Source organism: Lissotriton vulgaris, chromosome 6, assembly GCF_964263255.1.
Source record: "Lissotriton vulgaris chromosome 6, aLisVul1.2, whole genome shotgun sequence".
NCBI classification, from domain to species: Eukaryota; Metazoa; Chordata; class Amphibia; order Caudata; family Salamandridae; genus Lissotriton; species Lissotriton vulgaris.
This window is the reverse complement of record NC_141694.1, coordinates 209722280-209738235: the sequence shown is the minus strand read 5'-3', so window position 1 is coordinate 209738235 and position 15956 is coordinate 209722280. Positions and strand designations below refer to the sequence as shown.

At 47.6% G+C, this 15956-nt stretch overlaps 1 protein-coding gene across 2 annotated transcripts in view; it reads right to left on the bottom strand.

Moving 5' to 3' along the window:
• CD2AP (CD2 associated protein) overlaps window positions 1-15480 on the bottom strand; it is a 630446-nt gene extending 614966 nt beyond the window's left edge. For both annotated transcript variants that reach the window (XM_086926250.1, XM_086926251.1), the window contains exon 1: window positions 15177-15480. In XM_086926250.1, coding sequence (XP_086782376.1) covers window positions 15177-15180 — 4 coding nt within the window. In that variant the 5' untranslated portion in view covers window positions 15181-15480. The remainder of the gene's footprint in view (window positions 1-15176) is intronic.
• Between the last annotated feature and the right edge of the window lie 476 nt (window positions 15481-15956).

The window sequence follows — 15956 nt, the reverse complement described above, 5'->3', positions numbered from 1 at the left end:
ACCACATAATTACACTTAACTGAATGCAACACACTCCCCAAAATACCACTCAGTGCCACATAATTACAAGCCACACAATTAAACTCTACTGAATACAACATACACTCCTCATAATACCACTCAGTGCCACATAATTACACTGCACTCAATGCAACATACTCTCCAAATACCACCCAGTGCCTCATAATTACACACCACATAATTACACTCTACTGAATGCAACACACTCCACACAATACCACTCAGTGCCACATAATTACACTGCACTGAATGCTACATACACTCCAAATACCACTCAGTGCCACATAATTACACTCAGTCAGTCAGTCAGAATATCTTTATTCGACTTATTCCAAGTCATACAAAGAAAAAAAAACAATAAAACATGACATAGGATACATGCGTAACCCCACATTTTCCTAAAAAGCATCAAACTAGATGCGCATTTAAAATACTATATACAGAATTTAAGAAAATACATTTTTTCAGTTCATGTCAAGAAAAACATGGTAACCCTTTAAAATTGCTAAGGCGAAATTTGGCCAGCAGCTTTCACCCTAGCAGCGGCCACTAAAAAGTTAGCAATGCAGAAGGTTGTGCGGGGATTTGTCAGAAGCTGTAAATAGAGCAGCGCCGGGCGTACCTGTGTGAATCCCGCTTCTTTCAGGATGGGGGCAAATATTTTTTCCTCTGCTCATGATACAAGCTACAAAACATGACAAAGTGCATTGTGTCCTGCACCGAAAAATGATCACAACTACAAGGTGGGGCTAGGTCTGGCTTCTGCCAGCACTTAAAAGAGCCTAAGTAGTAATGTAGCAGGTTAAACCTGAACTTGGTTAGTAAGAACCTGTGATAAGGGAATGTAACGAAACTAAGATAAGGTGCGAGAGAGGGTACACTAATCAAAAGGTTGTGTGCCCTAACTGTTGGCTTCAGCAGTTCAACTTCCTCGCGTCACGCTTCCTTCCTTTCCCTGAATGCCTTTTTTATAAAGCCAATGTCCAAAGCCCTGATTTTTTCTGGGCATGAAAAAAGTTCTGGGCGACCCAATTCTGGGAATGATTTAGTTAAATAGGCCAGCCATGGGATACTGCTATATTTGTCTAATGATAAGACATCTTTCAGTATTTTATGGTTCAGTGGAAGGTCTTCATTCAACCACATTTTCAGCCATAGAGTCAGGGGCGCTAAGCTTAGTAAATCTGACAAGTAGGGTAAGCCCACCTCTTGATGGATAGAATAAGTTGGGGTTGACTGGGGTACAGAGAGAAGAGATCTAATGAATCTATTTTCTGCTCTCTGAATAGGGTCAAGATTTACATACCCCCACAAAGTAGATCCATATAGTGTGATGGCCACAGGCTTACACTTGTAGATTTTTAGAAGGGCTTCCATGGGCCTAGCTCCCAACTTACCCGCAAAACCCAAGAGCGCTGAGGAAGATCTGGTTACCGACAACCTCTTTGCTCTTATCTGTGGCCCCCATGTTCCCTTTTGATCAAACAATACACCCAAATAGGGGAATGTGGTTACCTTTGAAACAGGGACCCCTCTGCAAAAGAATGATTTATGTATTTTTTTGGTACACTCACGCCCCATTACCATCGTGTGTGATTTGGAAACATTAACCTTCAGGTCCAAATTATCCATAAAAGAGCCGAAGGCATCCAGGAGGAGCTGGAGTCCAACACCAGTGCGGGCGATCAACACTGCATCATCCGCGTACAGGAGTGCCGGAATTTGTACATCTCCTGCGCGCGGGACGTCCGCATCCTGGCCACGCAGGTGTGCCCCCAGGCCATTAATGTAGATGGTAAAAAGCGAGGGGGCTAAAATGCAACCTTGCCGTACCCCCTTTAGAGATTTAAACAGTGGAGTACATCTGCCATTGTTTGACACTCGTACAGCTGCAAAAAGCTCCTGATGCAAAGTGGCCATGAACGTGACCAAAGCCTCATCGATGCCCATCTCCAACAGGATCGCCCATAGTTTTGACCTATTGACAAGGTCGAACGCCGATGAAAGGTCCATAAATGCAAGAAACACGGAACCCTCCTTGGCCACCGTGTACTTAGAGATGAGTAAATGCAGATTAATACATTGTTCAATGGTCCCTTTTCTCTCTCTGAAGCCATATTGCAGTTCAGACAACCCGCCACAACCCTCAACGTTCTCCCTCAATCTAGATAAGAGGACTCTGCCCAAGATTTTTATGGTTGAGTCCAAGAGGGATATGGGCCTATAAAACGCTGGATCGTCCCGCCGACCTTTATTTTTAAAAATGGGAACGATGGTAGATATGGCCCACGAAGCGGGAGCTGAATTGCCATTAACGGCATTAAACACATTTGACATAACCTCAGCCCACAGTTTAGGTGAATACATGAAAAAGTCAGCGGGGACTCCGTCGGGACCAGGTGCCTTATGTTTAGTGGTTGCCAGGAGAGCTTTTTCCACTTCTTGAGGATTAAAGATGATAGGATGTACATCTATGTTGGGCAGTGGGCCTTTTTTAGTTCCTTCATCATCGCCCCCGTATACGTTTTTGAAAAAGGACAGCCATGTTTCATCGGTAATCGGTAATTATTGCCATCACCTGCACCGCAGCTGAAGCCCTGACTGCGCCTGGTATCGTTACCATTACAAGCGCTATCGCGCTCAGAAGCTTTCACTCGCGCAGCGCTTTAAAATTCTTTTTTGCCATTCATAGAACTGTGCCTGTTGCTATTGTATTTTCCGCATCCCGCTCTGTGACACACAGCCTTTAAAGCTTACCGCGTGTATCTGATCTTCAACATCAGCGCTCTGTAACTGATTGGCGCTTCAGAACCCTCATTGTAAAATCACATTTGGCGCTCTGTGTTAATTACGTGCACCTCATTGCTGCGCTGTGTTTAAACATTAAGTAATCTCTAAGTGGCGCTTTGGCAGAGGTATTGTGGTGAAATTGTGTGCCTTTAGCTGCCTGTTGACGATCTTTGTGCTGTGCCCTCGCTGCAGCGTTTGCTTTCACTTTTGCCCTCCATTTTGTGTTCTCTTCTCCCCTGACCCGCCTCTCTGATCCCGCCTCCCAGCTGACCCTCCCACGCTCCGCCCCCTCCACTCTCCATTTATGGCCACATGCCCCCACGCGCAGCGTCCACGCGCTTCGGACACGCCGAAGGTGCGCCAAAGGTAAGCCCGTCTACGCCCGTCCGCGCCTGGACCGCGCCCAGCGCCAGACCCCCTGCCCCTCGCGCTGCCCAGCTCCCCCGCACTACCTACGATGCCGCCACCCTCCTAGCCCTTAACCCCGGTCGCGCCCCCAACTGCGTCCAAGCCGCTCCTGGACGCACCCATGGACCGTTCTCCTGCCTTTCCTGCACATTCATCGGCACCGACAACATCTCCGCCACGACCACAGCACAGACTCCCGACCCCAACCACCTAGAATGCATCCTTCTCAACACCCGCTCGGTCCACAGGCACGCCATTGACCTTTGGAACCTACTAGACACCATCTCTCCTGACGTCGCCTTCCTAACGGAAACATGGATGAACGCTTCCTCCGCCCCTGACATTGCCATTGCCATCCCCGATGACTATAAGATCACACGCAAGGACCGCACCGACCATACAGGAGGTGGAATCGCTATCGTCCATAAGAAATCCATCCGCATCTCTACCAGCTCCGACGCCAACCTCGCTAACTCCGAACACCTTCACTTCCAGATCCACATCGACCCCAAGACCACACTCAGAGGCACCCTCCTCTACAGACCACCAGGACCCCGCGCAAAATTCAGTGAAGACATCACGGACTTCATCACCCCACACGCGCTCCCCTCCAAAGACTACATCCTTCTGGGAGACCTCAACTTCCACCTTGAAAAGATCAACGACCGCAACACCGCCACCCTCTTGGACAACCTAGCCAACCTCGGACTTAAACAACTGGTCACTTCCCCCACCCACATCGCAGGTCACACACTCGACCCCATCTTCTCCTCCAGCAACCATGTCTCCTTCAGCCACACTACGGATCTCCTCTGGACTGACCACAGCTGCGTTCACTTCACCTACAACAAACCGAAACCCATCATCCACCTCCAACCAACTCTACAAAGAAACTGGAACAAAATCACCACGGAGCAGATCTCCACATCGCTCCTTCAAACCTCCCCAGCCCTCTCCTCTAACGCCAACGAAGCCGCCTCTAACCTCACCCTTTGGCTATCCAACACCGCCGACACCTTAGCACCATTGAAAAAACGTCAACACAAACTTGGCATCAAGAAGGCCTCATGGTTCAACGATGACCTCAAGAAGTCCAAGAAACTGTGCCGCTCCCTTGAAAAGGCCTGGAAAAAAGACCCATCCACCAGCAACAAGGACGCCTTCAAAAGCGCCATCCGTACTCACCACCAACTGATCCGAAAAGCCAAGAAAACAGCATTCAAGGATCGACTTGACAACAACGCCCACAACAGCAAGGAACTTTTCAACATCGTCAAGGAATTTTCCAACCCCACAGCCAACTCCAACGACATCACCCCCTCTCAAACCCTCTGCGATTCCCTAGCCTCTTTTTTCCACAACAAGATTGCTGACATCCACAACAGCTTTGACAACCAACCCGGAAGCCAACCCACCCTACCACCAGCTGACCATCTTCCCCCCGTTAACACCCTTAACGCCTGGAACCCAATCTCCACTGAGGACACCATCCGCCTGATGAATTCCATCCATTCTGGATCCCCCACAGACCCATGCCCTCACCACATCTTCAACAAAGCAGACTCCATCATAGCTCCGCACCTCCGAGACGTCATCAACTGCTCCTTCAACTCCGCTACCTTCCCAGAAGATTGGAAACACGCTGAACTCACCGCCCTTCTGAAAAAACCAACAGCAGACCCCACCGAACTCAAAAACTACCGCCCCATCTCGCTTCTTCCATTCCCGGCCAAAGTCATCGAGAAAGCTGTCAACAACCAGCTCGCCGCCTTCCTCGAAGCCAACAATTCACTCGACCCCTCACAATCTGGCTTCCGAGCCAAACACAGCACTGAGACCGCTCTCATCGCAGCAACAGACGACATTCGAACTCTACTGGACAATGGAGACACAGTCGCCCTCATCCTCCTCGACCTTTCTGCAGCCTTCGACACAGTCTGCCACAGCACCCTTTTACAACGCCTCAGAAACATCGGAATCCAAGGAAAGGCACTGGAATGGATCACCTCGTTCCTCACCGGAAGAACACAGAGAGTCCGCCTCCCACCATTCAAGTCCGAGGCCTCTGAAATCATCTGCGGCGTACCACAAGGATCCTCACTCAGTCCCACCCTCTTCAACGTATACATGAGCCCCCTCGCGGCCATCGCCCGCCAACACAACCTCAACATCATCTCTTACGCGGATGACACTCAACTGATCCTATCTCTCACCAAGGACCCCAGCACCGCCAAAACTAACCTTCACGAAGGAATGAAAGAAGTCGCCGAATGGATGAAACAAAGCCGACTGAAACTGAACTCAGACAAAACAGAAGTCCTCATTTTAGGTAAATCCCCCTCTGCATGGGACAACTCCTGGTGGCCGGAAGCCCTCGGAAATGCACCCATCCCGACAGACCACGCACGGAACCTTGGCGTCATCCTGGATTCTTCACTCTCTATGAACAGACAAGTCAGCGCCGTATCCTCTTCCTGCTTTAACATTCTTCGCATGCTCAGAAAAACATTTCGCTGGATCCCCACCGAAACAAGGAAAACAGTCACCCATGCTCTGGTCACGAGCCGACTGGACTACGGAAACACCCTCTACGCAGGTACCACCGCTAAACTCCAGAAGAAACTACAACGAATCCAAAACGCCTCAGCCAGGCTCATATTAGACATCCCACGCAACGAACACATCTCTGGTCACCTTAAAGATCTCCACTGGCTACCCGTCAATAAGAGGATTACTTTCCGACTGCTCACCCACGCACACAAATCACTCTACGACATCGGACCAGATTGCCTCAACTCGCGACTGTCCTTCTACACCCCCTCCCGCCAACTTCGCTCTTCCAGCCAAGCCTTCGCCACTGTACCTCGCATCAACAAGACCACCATGGGAGGCAGATCCTTCTCTTACCTGGCTGCCAAAACATGGAACTCACTCCCCGCTTACCTTCGCCTCACCCAGAATCACCTAGCGTTCAGAAAGCAGCTTAAAACGTGGATATTTGACAAATAATCCTCCTCCCCTTCCTAAGCGCCTTGAAACCCTCTGGGTATGTAGTGCGCTATATAAATTTTATGACTTGACTTGACTTGACTATCTTCCGAAAATAGGGGCTGTTTGATGATCTCCCAGAATCTCCTACTGTCCTTCAGTACTGCCGCTGAAAGGAGATTATCCCATGTTTCACGTTTGATGGTATCTTTGCGATTCTTTATGGCTGCCTTGTAAATTTTCCTTAAGTCTCAAAAAATCATCAGATTTCCTTACTGCCTGCTCCAGCCAAAATGTTGGAATCACATCTCAATCATCATCTGACTGCTTTCCTTGATGCCTCTGGGTTCCTGGACCAGTCTCAACATGGCTTTCGAAAATTCCACAGTACTGAGTCGGCCCTTACAGTAGTGACGGACAATATACGATCAAAGGTCGACCAAGGCCAGACCACTTTTTTGGTCCTCTTAGACCTGACCGCCGCCTTTGATACCCTATCTCCCTCGACTTTAACTGCTCGTCTGAGGGAGATAGGGGTGGAGGGTCCTGCACTGAGCTTGCTGTCCTCTTTCCTTGTTCAGAGAGAACAGAGGGTCAAGCTAGGAGAGTTCCTCTCCTCTGTTAAGCCTGTGCAATGTGGGGTTCCACAGGGGTCGGCCTTGAGCCCGACCCTCTTTAACATTTATGTGGCCCCACTTGCCAGACTAGTAAAAGCTCAGGGGATGGAGGTGGTGTCATACGCCGATGACATCCAGATCATGGTGTCCCTCTCCCACTCGGTGAGTACCTCAGCGCTCAGCTTCAGGAATTGCATGCAAGCTGTCTCCGACTGGATGATTTTAAACGCCCTGAAGCTGAACGGAGAGAAAACAGAGGTCTTGACCTTTGGAAAAGATCAAAACAGCTGGTCCAATGAATGGTGGCCTCCCTCTCTTGGAGCTTGTCCCGTACCGTCAAATTCCGCCCGGAATCTTGGCGTGATTTTTGACACCTCTCTAGACATGTCACTACAGGTCAATAGAACTGTTTCTACCTGTTGGGGAGTGATCAAAGTACTTAGAAAAATCGCCCACTATCTTTCCCCTCAAGCTCGCAAACAGACCGTGGTGGCCTTAGTTACATCACGGCTGGACTATTGTAACGCCCTGTATGCAGGCATCAATAAAGGCCTCATCCAACGCCTCCAGTCCATCCAGAACGCGGCTGCCAGATTTGTTCTGGACCTCCCTAACACCGCTTCTGTCTCTCTTGCAAGGAAGAGTCTTCACTGGCTCCCGATTCAGTCTAGAGTCTCTTTTAAAATCCTATGCCTAGTCTTCAGTGCCCTATCCGACGGCAGCTCTGAGGCCATAAGTTCCCTTCTGAGTCCCTACGCCCCCAGCAGAAACCTTCGTTCTGCCAATAAGAACCTTCTCACCGTCCCTCGGACAAACAAGGTTAGATGGGGCGGAAGAGCTTTTTCATTTGTGGCCCCTAATTTATGGAATGCCCTCCCCTCTGAGATCAAATCTCAACCCACCATGGTTCTCTTTAAGAAGGCTTTAAAGACGTGGTGTTTCATCAAGGCCTATCATTAATCATGCTCTCTGACCGTATCATTTTATTTGGTTAGGCGCCTTGATGCCCTCTGGGGCTAAGTTGCGCGATATAAATCTCGTTTCATTCATTCATTCATTCATCTTTAACCCTAGGAACAGATTTTAGGGCCGCCAACAATTCTCTGTGGGCTTTCGAACATGCAGAGTCGAACCATCGCTTATGTCCTTGGGCTCCCTGAATGGGTTTGGCTAGAAGATCCTTAGAGACCTGGTCGCATATTGCCTCATAAGCTGCTACTATAATATTCCCTTGAGTGCCCGGATTTCTACAGAGCTCTACCTGGGCTTTAATTTTAGGGAAGCATTTTTCATAAAAGTTTTCCGGGATCACTTTAGCCCACTTCACTCGTCTGTCTTGGTCAGAAGTCCTCAGGGGATGTGCCAGTTTTGCGGTTACTGGTGGCGCCCCATATGAGCTCCCCAAGCCACTTCGAGTAGTACTGGGTTGTGGTCACTGTAGTGTGTTGGAGCTGTACGGTAGGCCGTGGTCCGATTTAGAATGCCTGGTGAGACAAAAATATAATTTATCACTGTTCCATATTGGGCGCCAGTGAAAGTTGGCTTTCTCAGGCCACAGTCAGGTTCGTATAAGTCATAGTTAGCAAGTAGATCTTCAAGCTCCTGGCCCTCTGCAGAATGTTCGAAGTGAGGTCCCTGTAAGGCTGCATCATCGGCCTCATTGACATCTCTCCCCTTGCAGGCTAATTTACATAAATGAATATTAAAATCGCCTAATAAAATAAACTCAAAAACTAACTTGATATTCTGTGATACTGAGTTTAAAATACTGTCCAGGCTGGCGATGTTACGACCGCTGTATTCACTGTTCCTAGAATCATAAAAGTTGACATATAAAGTCCTGCTATTTTTATTGATCACCCTTTCGACCATTAAGATGTTATCAGAATCAGAGCTGATCTGCCTATAGCTACCTTTTAGAGCCAATGAAAACAAAATCACCAAGCCCCCTTTAGCTCTGCCCGCTCTGCTAGGGACTGCAGGTTTAGTAAAGCTGGTGAACCCATCCCACCACAGGTTGTTAGATGTGTCCCAAGTTTCTTGCAGGGCAATGATGTGGTGCTTTGAAACAAAGCTCAGCCAAGCATGATCCTGGCGTTTTGCATTTAAACCTGCTACATTCCAGCTTATAATCTTACAAGAGTCAGTGGGTAACCTTGATTCGTTTACGCCCTCTGATTCTCCTTCAGCTGTTTGTTGCAATAATGGTCCCTCGCTAGTTTCTGCTTGACGGAGGCTCTGTGTATCCTCTCCAAACGTACTCATTTTGACACAAGCCGCAAGCCGAGAAAAAAATCGGTTGCTGGTCGCGATTTATTGACACTTGGGACTCTGGCACTACGTTGGGAGTCAGATGACTAAAGTATTCAGCAGTATTGAGACCACCACTTATTAATAATGGATTGTTCGGCACCTCCCTTTCTTGATCGACTTCTAGTTCAAGTCAATCACAGGTATTTAAATCAGATAAAGGAGCAAACCTATTTCCAGTACCAAAACCCCACTCAAAGGGAGTAGCTACCTGGCCCTGTCCATATGGAGCCGAGTTCCACATAGGTTGTGGAGTATTTGGACGTGTCAAGAACTGATCGTTTCTCAGCCAGTGTGTGGGCCTAATGCCCAGAACGCTATGGTCATAACCCAGGAAGCCAGAACCCCAGCCGTTTACTCTTGGCTCTTGTGCCAAGGCAGGCCTGATGTTTAACTCATTCGGGTAATTGAATCTTCCTGGCTCCCGGTGTGCTATAGGCTGGGACCAGTCATTAGGACGTCGAAATCTGGTACCCCCTCCCCAGCTGCTGGTTTTAGTATATCTTTTATAACTGGGGAATTTGGGTAAGGTGACAAACTGAGTCTCAAAGAAAAACTTTAGGGTAAGAGGAATAATAGAACCACTGCGACGTTGGGGTGGGAAAACATTGCTCAAAATGTCTGGGAGGACCTCGGCATTAGCAAAGTTTAGAATAACGCAATCCCCTTTAAACTTTTTTGGCTTACTGCCAATTCAAGATACCCTCCAAGACATGACGATATCCCCTGCCAATTTATCAAACCCCTGTTCTGTCATGTGCATATTGTTAGTGAGCCAATGTAACGCTTTATCTTTTAGATCCTGATTGGACTCTACTTTATCTTGTGATAGGACAGGGACATTTGCCAGCACCAAAACTACCGGTGAGGCTTCCAAAATGAATTGGGCTGAAGCATCCTCTTGGTGTATTCCCGCTGTAGCGGCAGTTGTGCTGATACGGGAGTCTACAGCATCTACGTCCTGTCCAAATGCAGGTAATGATGGTAATGGTGGCGGAAGCAGCGGCCCTTGCTGGATGGGTTGCGAATTACTTTCGGTTGGAGTAACCTCCTCGTTCGTGGGTATTACATTTGTAACGAGGGAAGATAAATTTTCTACCTCGTCAGCCAACTTGCTATGTACCCCACCCAACTTTTTGACCTTGGATGTTAGTTTATCCAGTTTCCCGATCAGGGGTTTAATTATAGTCCTGATTTTGATGTCTATCATGTCTTGGATCCTATTAAAAAGGTCATCATCAATAATGCTTTTTGACTCAGTATCAATATCTAGATCTGCGTATTTCCCTACCCGTCTAGGGGGTGGGGTAGTGGCCTTTTTCCTACCTAGATGTTTTCCCCCCCGTTTAGCTGCGGATTTTCTGCAAGCTCTAACAGCCCGTGTAGCGGGCTGCAGGGGTTGTGGGGCTTCGTCCCTATCAGCTATCTGATGGTGTGAATCATTGATAGCGTTGTCTGATAAGTCTATTAAATCTAGTCTATCTATTGGAGGGTCAGAGTCATCAGCATCCTCAATACCATAATCTTGAGGATTCGAAACTGCTGGGTTTAGTGGAGGATTTTCTAGCGGTAGTTCAGATGTCGCTGTACTTAATACGCTTGTCGAGGGACTTTCTGAAGGCAGAATAGGTGATTGGCTCAAGCCAAGAGATTGCCTTCTCTTATTGTTAATGTCGTTGACCACTTGTACAAGATACGAATCTAAAGTATTCACTGTCTCAGCCGGGGCAGGTACCCGTTTTTTCCCCATTATTGGGGCTGTAGCTATAGAGAGCCTGCAGAAAGCTCAGCTCAGATAGGTTCGATAGAAGTCAACAATATGAAGTGGTATGGCTGACCATCAACGACGAAAAAATGGCAGGCCAATAACGGCAATACAGTATTATACACAGGATTTCAAACTGGGAAAAGTACCTTAGTAATCAGCCGGTAGATGTCAGGGGAATGGCCTTGCCTGGCCTTTTCGTGCCTCTGAGGGCCACAGAGGGCCCGCCCTTTGCCCGGGCTTCGCCCCGGGCGTCCCGCGAAGCTGAGGGCTTAGTGATTTTATCCGCCCCTCCTGGCGCCTTGGTCAGGCATCAGGGAACGCGCCTCCGCCGCAAAGGCTGCCGGGACCTGTAGTCCCGGGGCGGCGGTGGCCCACATAATTACACTCTACTGAATGCAAGAAAAACTCCACACAATACCACTCAGTGCCACATAATTACACGCCACACAATTACACTCTACTGAATACCTCAAACACTCCACACAATACCAAACAACTGGGAAACGCGTGGGTCGGCTGAGGAACGAGATAAAATCGTCGTGGACAGACTATGGGCAATAGTCTTTGAAATATAAGACGTTGGGATCTATCAGAATCCGATAAAAATATGATGTTATTATGATGAGGCTGGGTTAACAAGCCTGAATGAGAAATGACTATATACTTCAAACATTTCACCTATTGACACTACGACAATTGCTTTGCTGAACATGATTCGAAGCTTGATCAGTCACTATTGAACTACGAGTGTGTCTCTTTGTTTGCGTACAACTGGATTATTATTTATCGTCAAGGGACACATTGTCTACGAAAATTCCACTATTTCCAGGTCTTTTAGCTATTACATTAAGCCTTGAGAAAGCCCTGTGGGCGAAACGCGCGTCGGCTGTTACAGTGATTCTTGTGAACTTGTGGAAATTAAAAAACAGACCACAAGACAGAAGATCTGACTGGACTACTTGATTTTTTTGCTTCATTCTATTGAGATATTTATGGATTTATAGGATACAGGGCATTGAGAAACTGCTGACTTGCTTGGAGAAATACCTATGCGCCCTCCTGTTTGGAAATAATGATATTGGTGTGCTTAGGTATTCTGTGTTTTCACTCTATCTATCGCACTCACTCTATCTATCTATTGCATCACCACAGCATCACTCAGCACCACCAGAGCATCACTCGGGGGCACCACAACATCACTATGCGCTACCACAGCATCACTGATTGCCACAGCATCACTCGTCGCCACCACAGCATCAATCTGTGCAACCATTCAACAACTGGTTCAAATATGTTCTCTCAACGTTTCAAGCTTTATTACAAATGTTGCAAAAAGATGTTAATATTTCACTTCTGTTCTTGGATTTTCGTCACAATAAAATACACTCAACATAATCTTCACAAAAGTCATTTACATAAATTGAAGCTATTGCCATTATAAATTACAATAACTTTTATTTAAGTATTACTTATTTTTAAAAAATAAAAGCCATTGTTATTTGTAATATCAATACATCTAAGTCACGTAAATTCAACACATATTGCATTACAAATGCTATAGGTGTCACATTTGCATTGTAAATGACAAAGCTAATAATTTAGCTATTTTCAAAACCAACACATAAATACAAAATTTGTCATTTACAATACCAATAGCTCAAGCTTTCCTAATGCGAGACCTATTGCATTGCAAATGCTTGTTAAAGGAGCCTTCCAGTCGATGATGGCAAAATGCCTCAAAATCTCAGAGACGTCATTAAGCAACACAGTATTGTAGAAAACTTCTTGCTGGTGATTGTTAGTGATGCTGTAATGGGTAAAGAACTTTGGTTATTGCTCTACCCGAAATAGGCCCTTGGACCTGCTGTGGGCGAGCAGTAACTCTTGCATCCTTTTCGGCACCAAAGCCCTGCATTGTGTTTGCTCTAATGTCTACTATGTAATCTGCGTGCCCATTCTGAGGTGGAGTTGCAGAATAATCCGAATACAATAAAGGCAGCCACCAGAGATAAACACGGAAGGTAGCCTCAGTTTGATACTCGAGACTACAAAAGGCCTTCACAGCGGGGGATCTTCGGAATAACGCCGCAGTGCTCTAAACCACTGTGGACAGTTGAATGCACTGAGCAACTACAGGAGGGAAGTACACACAGACCCACACGGAAAGATTTCAGAAGTAGCTGCCCTCCGAAGAATCTAATAAACTTTCGTGAAATAAGGGACTGTGAAAGAATTATCATTAAAATTCAGAGAAAGATTTTTTTAGATTTAATGTCCTGAGAGCATTAAAGAACAGACTGTCAACAAACCAACTTCAGTGCACTGTGCAACAACACATGCAGCTTTCCGCTCCACAGGAGTGTAGACGCTTTGAGGGAGGGTCAAGTAATGTCACTGCTATTTACATAGTAAGAACAAAACTGTAAAGCTAACTATTTCGTTTTCTGGTATGGCTGTACAGTTAAACGGAAAGTAAAGACTACAAAAAGGCTATTTGCTTAAAGGCAGTTCTTAGTCCTTTAAAATCCACATTTTGCATCTCTTTTTGGCAGTTCAAACCCCACGCATTTTGGTTTTTTCATCTTGGCTGGGAGAGCGATCATGTCGATGAATAACTTCAAGCCAGACTCCATCAAGGCAATTTGTTTGAGTCGGTCTTATGTAGATAATTAATCCATGCTCCCTCGCAGTACATTCTGGCAGGGACAGCGGGCATTGTTTCAACGTGCTCTCAGCGGTCTAGTCGGCCAGGAAGTGAGCCGCTGGAAAGACAACACTGTTTGCCAAGGACAGGCGCCTCTGGCTTCTGCAGGCCGAAACTCACACCAGCCTTCTTCTCTGGGGCCAGGTGTAAGATTACCGCGTCATCTGCTCATTTTATGTGTCACCAAGCACTGACAACGTCGCCTACCTCCGTAGAAGCAGCTTGTTTTCCCTGCTTGTGATATTTTAAAAAACGGTAAAATGCTACTACATGCCCTGCAGCTGAAAACGTTACTCTCGCCTGAAGCTGTCTTTAGGTGAATTTAGAAACCCGATTGAAAGCACATCACTTAAGTATAGTGGCTGTTGCTTGAGGTGTTTTCTACAGAGCCACGCGTGCGGCATTACTTTTCTGCGCGAACACACACCGTGGTCTCTCCTATGCGTGATTAGTGAAGGTTAGATGTGAATATATAAATAACCTGACAAATTTCTGAGCAACTCAATTGTGTGTGTTTTGCCTGGGACTGTGGTACAGGATACTGTTTGGGTCGCAGGCAGTTGGGAGTCACGCCACAAATAACAAACAGGCATCACTTAAACTATTCAGAGTGGGCTAACAAGAGATCAACCACTTGTTTGCCAAGACTGCAATTATTCACTCCCAACTGTCAGTGGGAGTGAATAATTGTATTTATGTATGTTACCCATTAGCGGGCACCTATCTGTGCAAGTTTCTGTTTACACCTACTCATGTTATCAAGTGTGCTGGCAAAATTGAAAAGAAATGAAGTGTGCAGGCAAAATTGAAGAAATTTCACGGTGAGAAAAGTGCGCTTGGAGAAAAGCCTGAACTGAGCGAGGCAGCGAGCTCCACGTAATCACAGCCGGTCCCCGGGAGACATGTGCGGGTGGATGGATGGGAGAGCGGCGGGGCAGGCCGAGCACACCATCGGGAGCCTTTACTGTGGGTAAACAAACAGCACTTAACAGGAGGCCAGTAGGCACGGAGGAAATACTTCATCCTTACTTACTACCCCCGTTATTACTCTAAGCTTATCTCCTTTCCAGCTCGTGGCCCCTCCCCAAAGAAAGATTAACTCGCACTAAAAAGCTCTGGTCCGCCCAGCCCTGAATCCCATCAGGAGTATCATTCCAGATTACTCTTCACCGACATCTAACGCCCCTCCCATCCCTATAGACGAGACCAGTATCTAAAGTTCAAGGGCTAAACACCACCCACGGAGCAAGGCTCCGGCCAAATCCACACCCATCTGCTGACCCACCCAGTCCATGCTCTCTTCCATCCTTCTCCAGGGTTTGAGCCACCCCCCCTCCCCATTAAGATCAGATGTATCCTTCCAAAATCCGAGGCTCCCTCCAAAGTTGTATCTTCAAACCCCCACTAACTGTGCTTTTTAAGTCATCCTCTCGTTATATTATTTTGTTTTTTTAATTGCGATTTTATATAGTTGAAACCATCAGTTAACTCTGCCTGTGCTGTGAACGCAATGACTGCCCGACATTTTCCTATATTCCGAATATACATCCGCTCCCGTCTGTGCTCTTACCCATGCTGCTAGCGGGCACCGTCCCTTCGCCAGCCTCCTGCCCTCGGTGCTGCCCGCTCCTTCCTCCAAAGCCCCAAGCCGGGCGGGCTCAGAGCTCCGTGCGCGGCTTCCTAGATAGGGAGACACAGCCCATCCGTGGCTGCCCTGCTGACAAACACCACCTATGTCCCGTCGCTCCCGTGCCCCGTCGCTCCGGTGCGTTCCAATCACCAACCAGGGCCGCCGTCAAAACTCCAGCGGGAGACTCCACCAAATCCCGCGAGATCTCCTTCCCTATGTCATTTCCATTCTCCGCTTCTCAGTCGAGGTGGAGCCTGACCCGAGCAGAGGCGTGGCGTCTGCGGGTGGGCGGAATCTTGAAGAGCATGAAACCCAGGTTACCCGAGGTAGGACAGGACCGGTGGGTTGTTCGCGAGCTAAATGGGCGGGGCCAATAAGAAGGGGCCGAGCTTTCTCCAATTGTTATTGGAAACACCCAACACAAGCTCCGTGAACAGTTTCCTTTGTGGGTGGATCCTATCGCGGAAAGGCGGGGCTCTAGTGCGTGACGTTGTAGGCTAGGCGAGTTCCCGATAAACTATGAGATGCTGACAGAGGCAAGGGTATGGATGTGTATATTTTTTCCACCAGCAGACATACACCCTGGCTCGTGGAATAGGGGGCGTGGTATTTCTGAGTGGATGGAGTGGAACTTCTCCGGTCCACTTATTGCTTGTTATTGGCATTATAGCGGCTGTGTTATTATAGTGGCGATAAACGCGTCTGCCGACAGTTGGGATT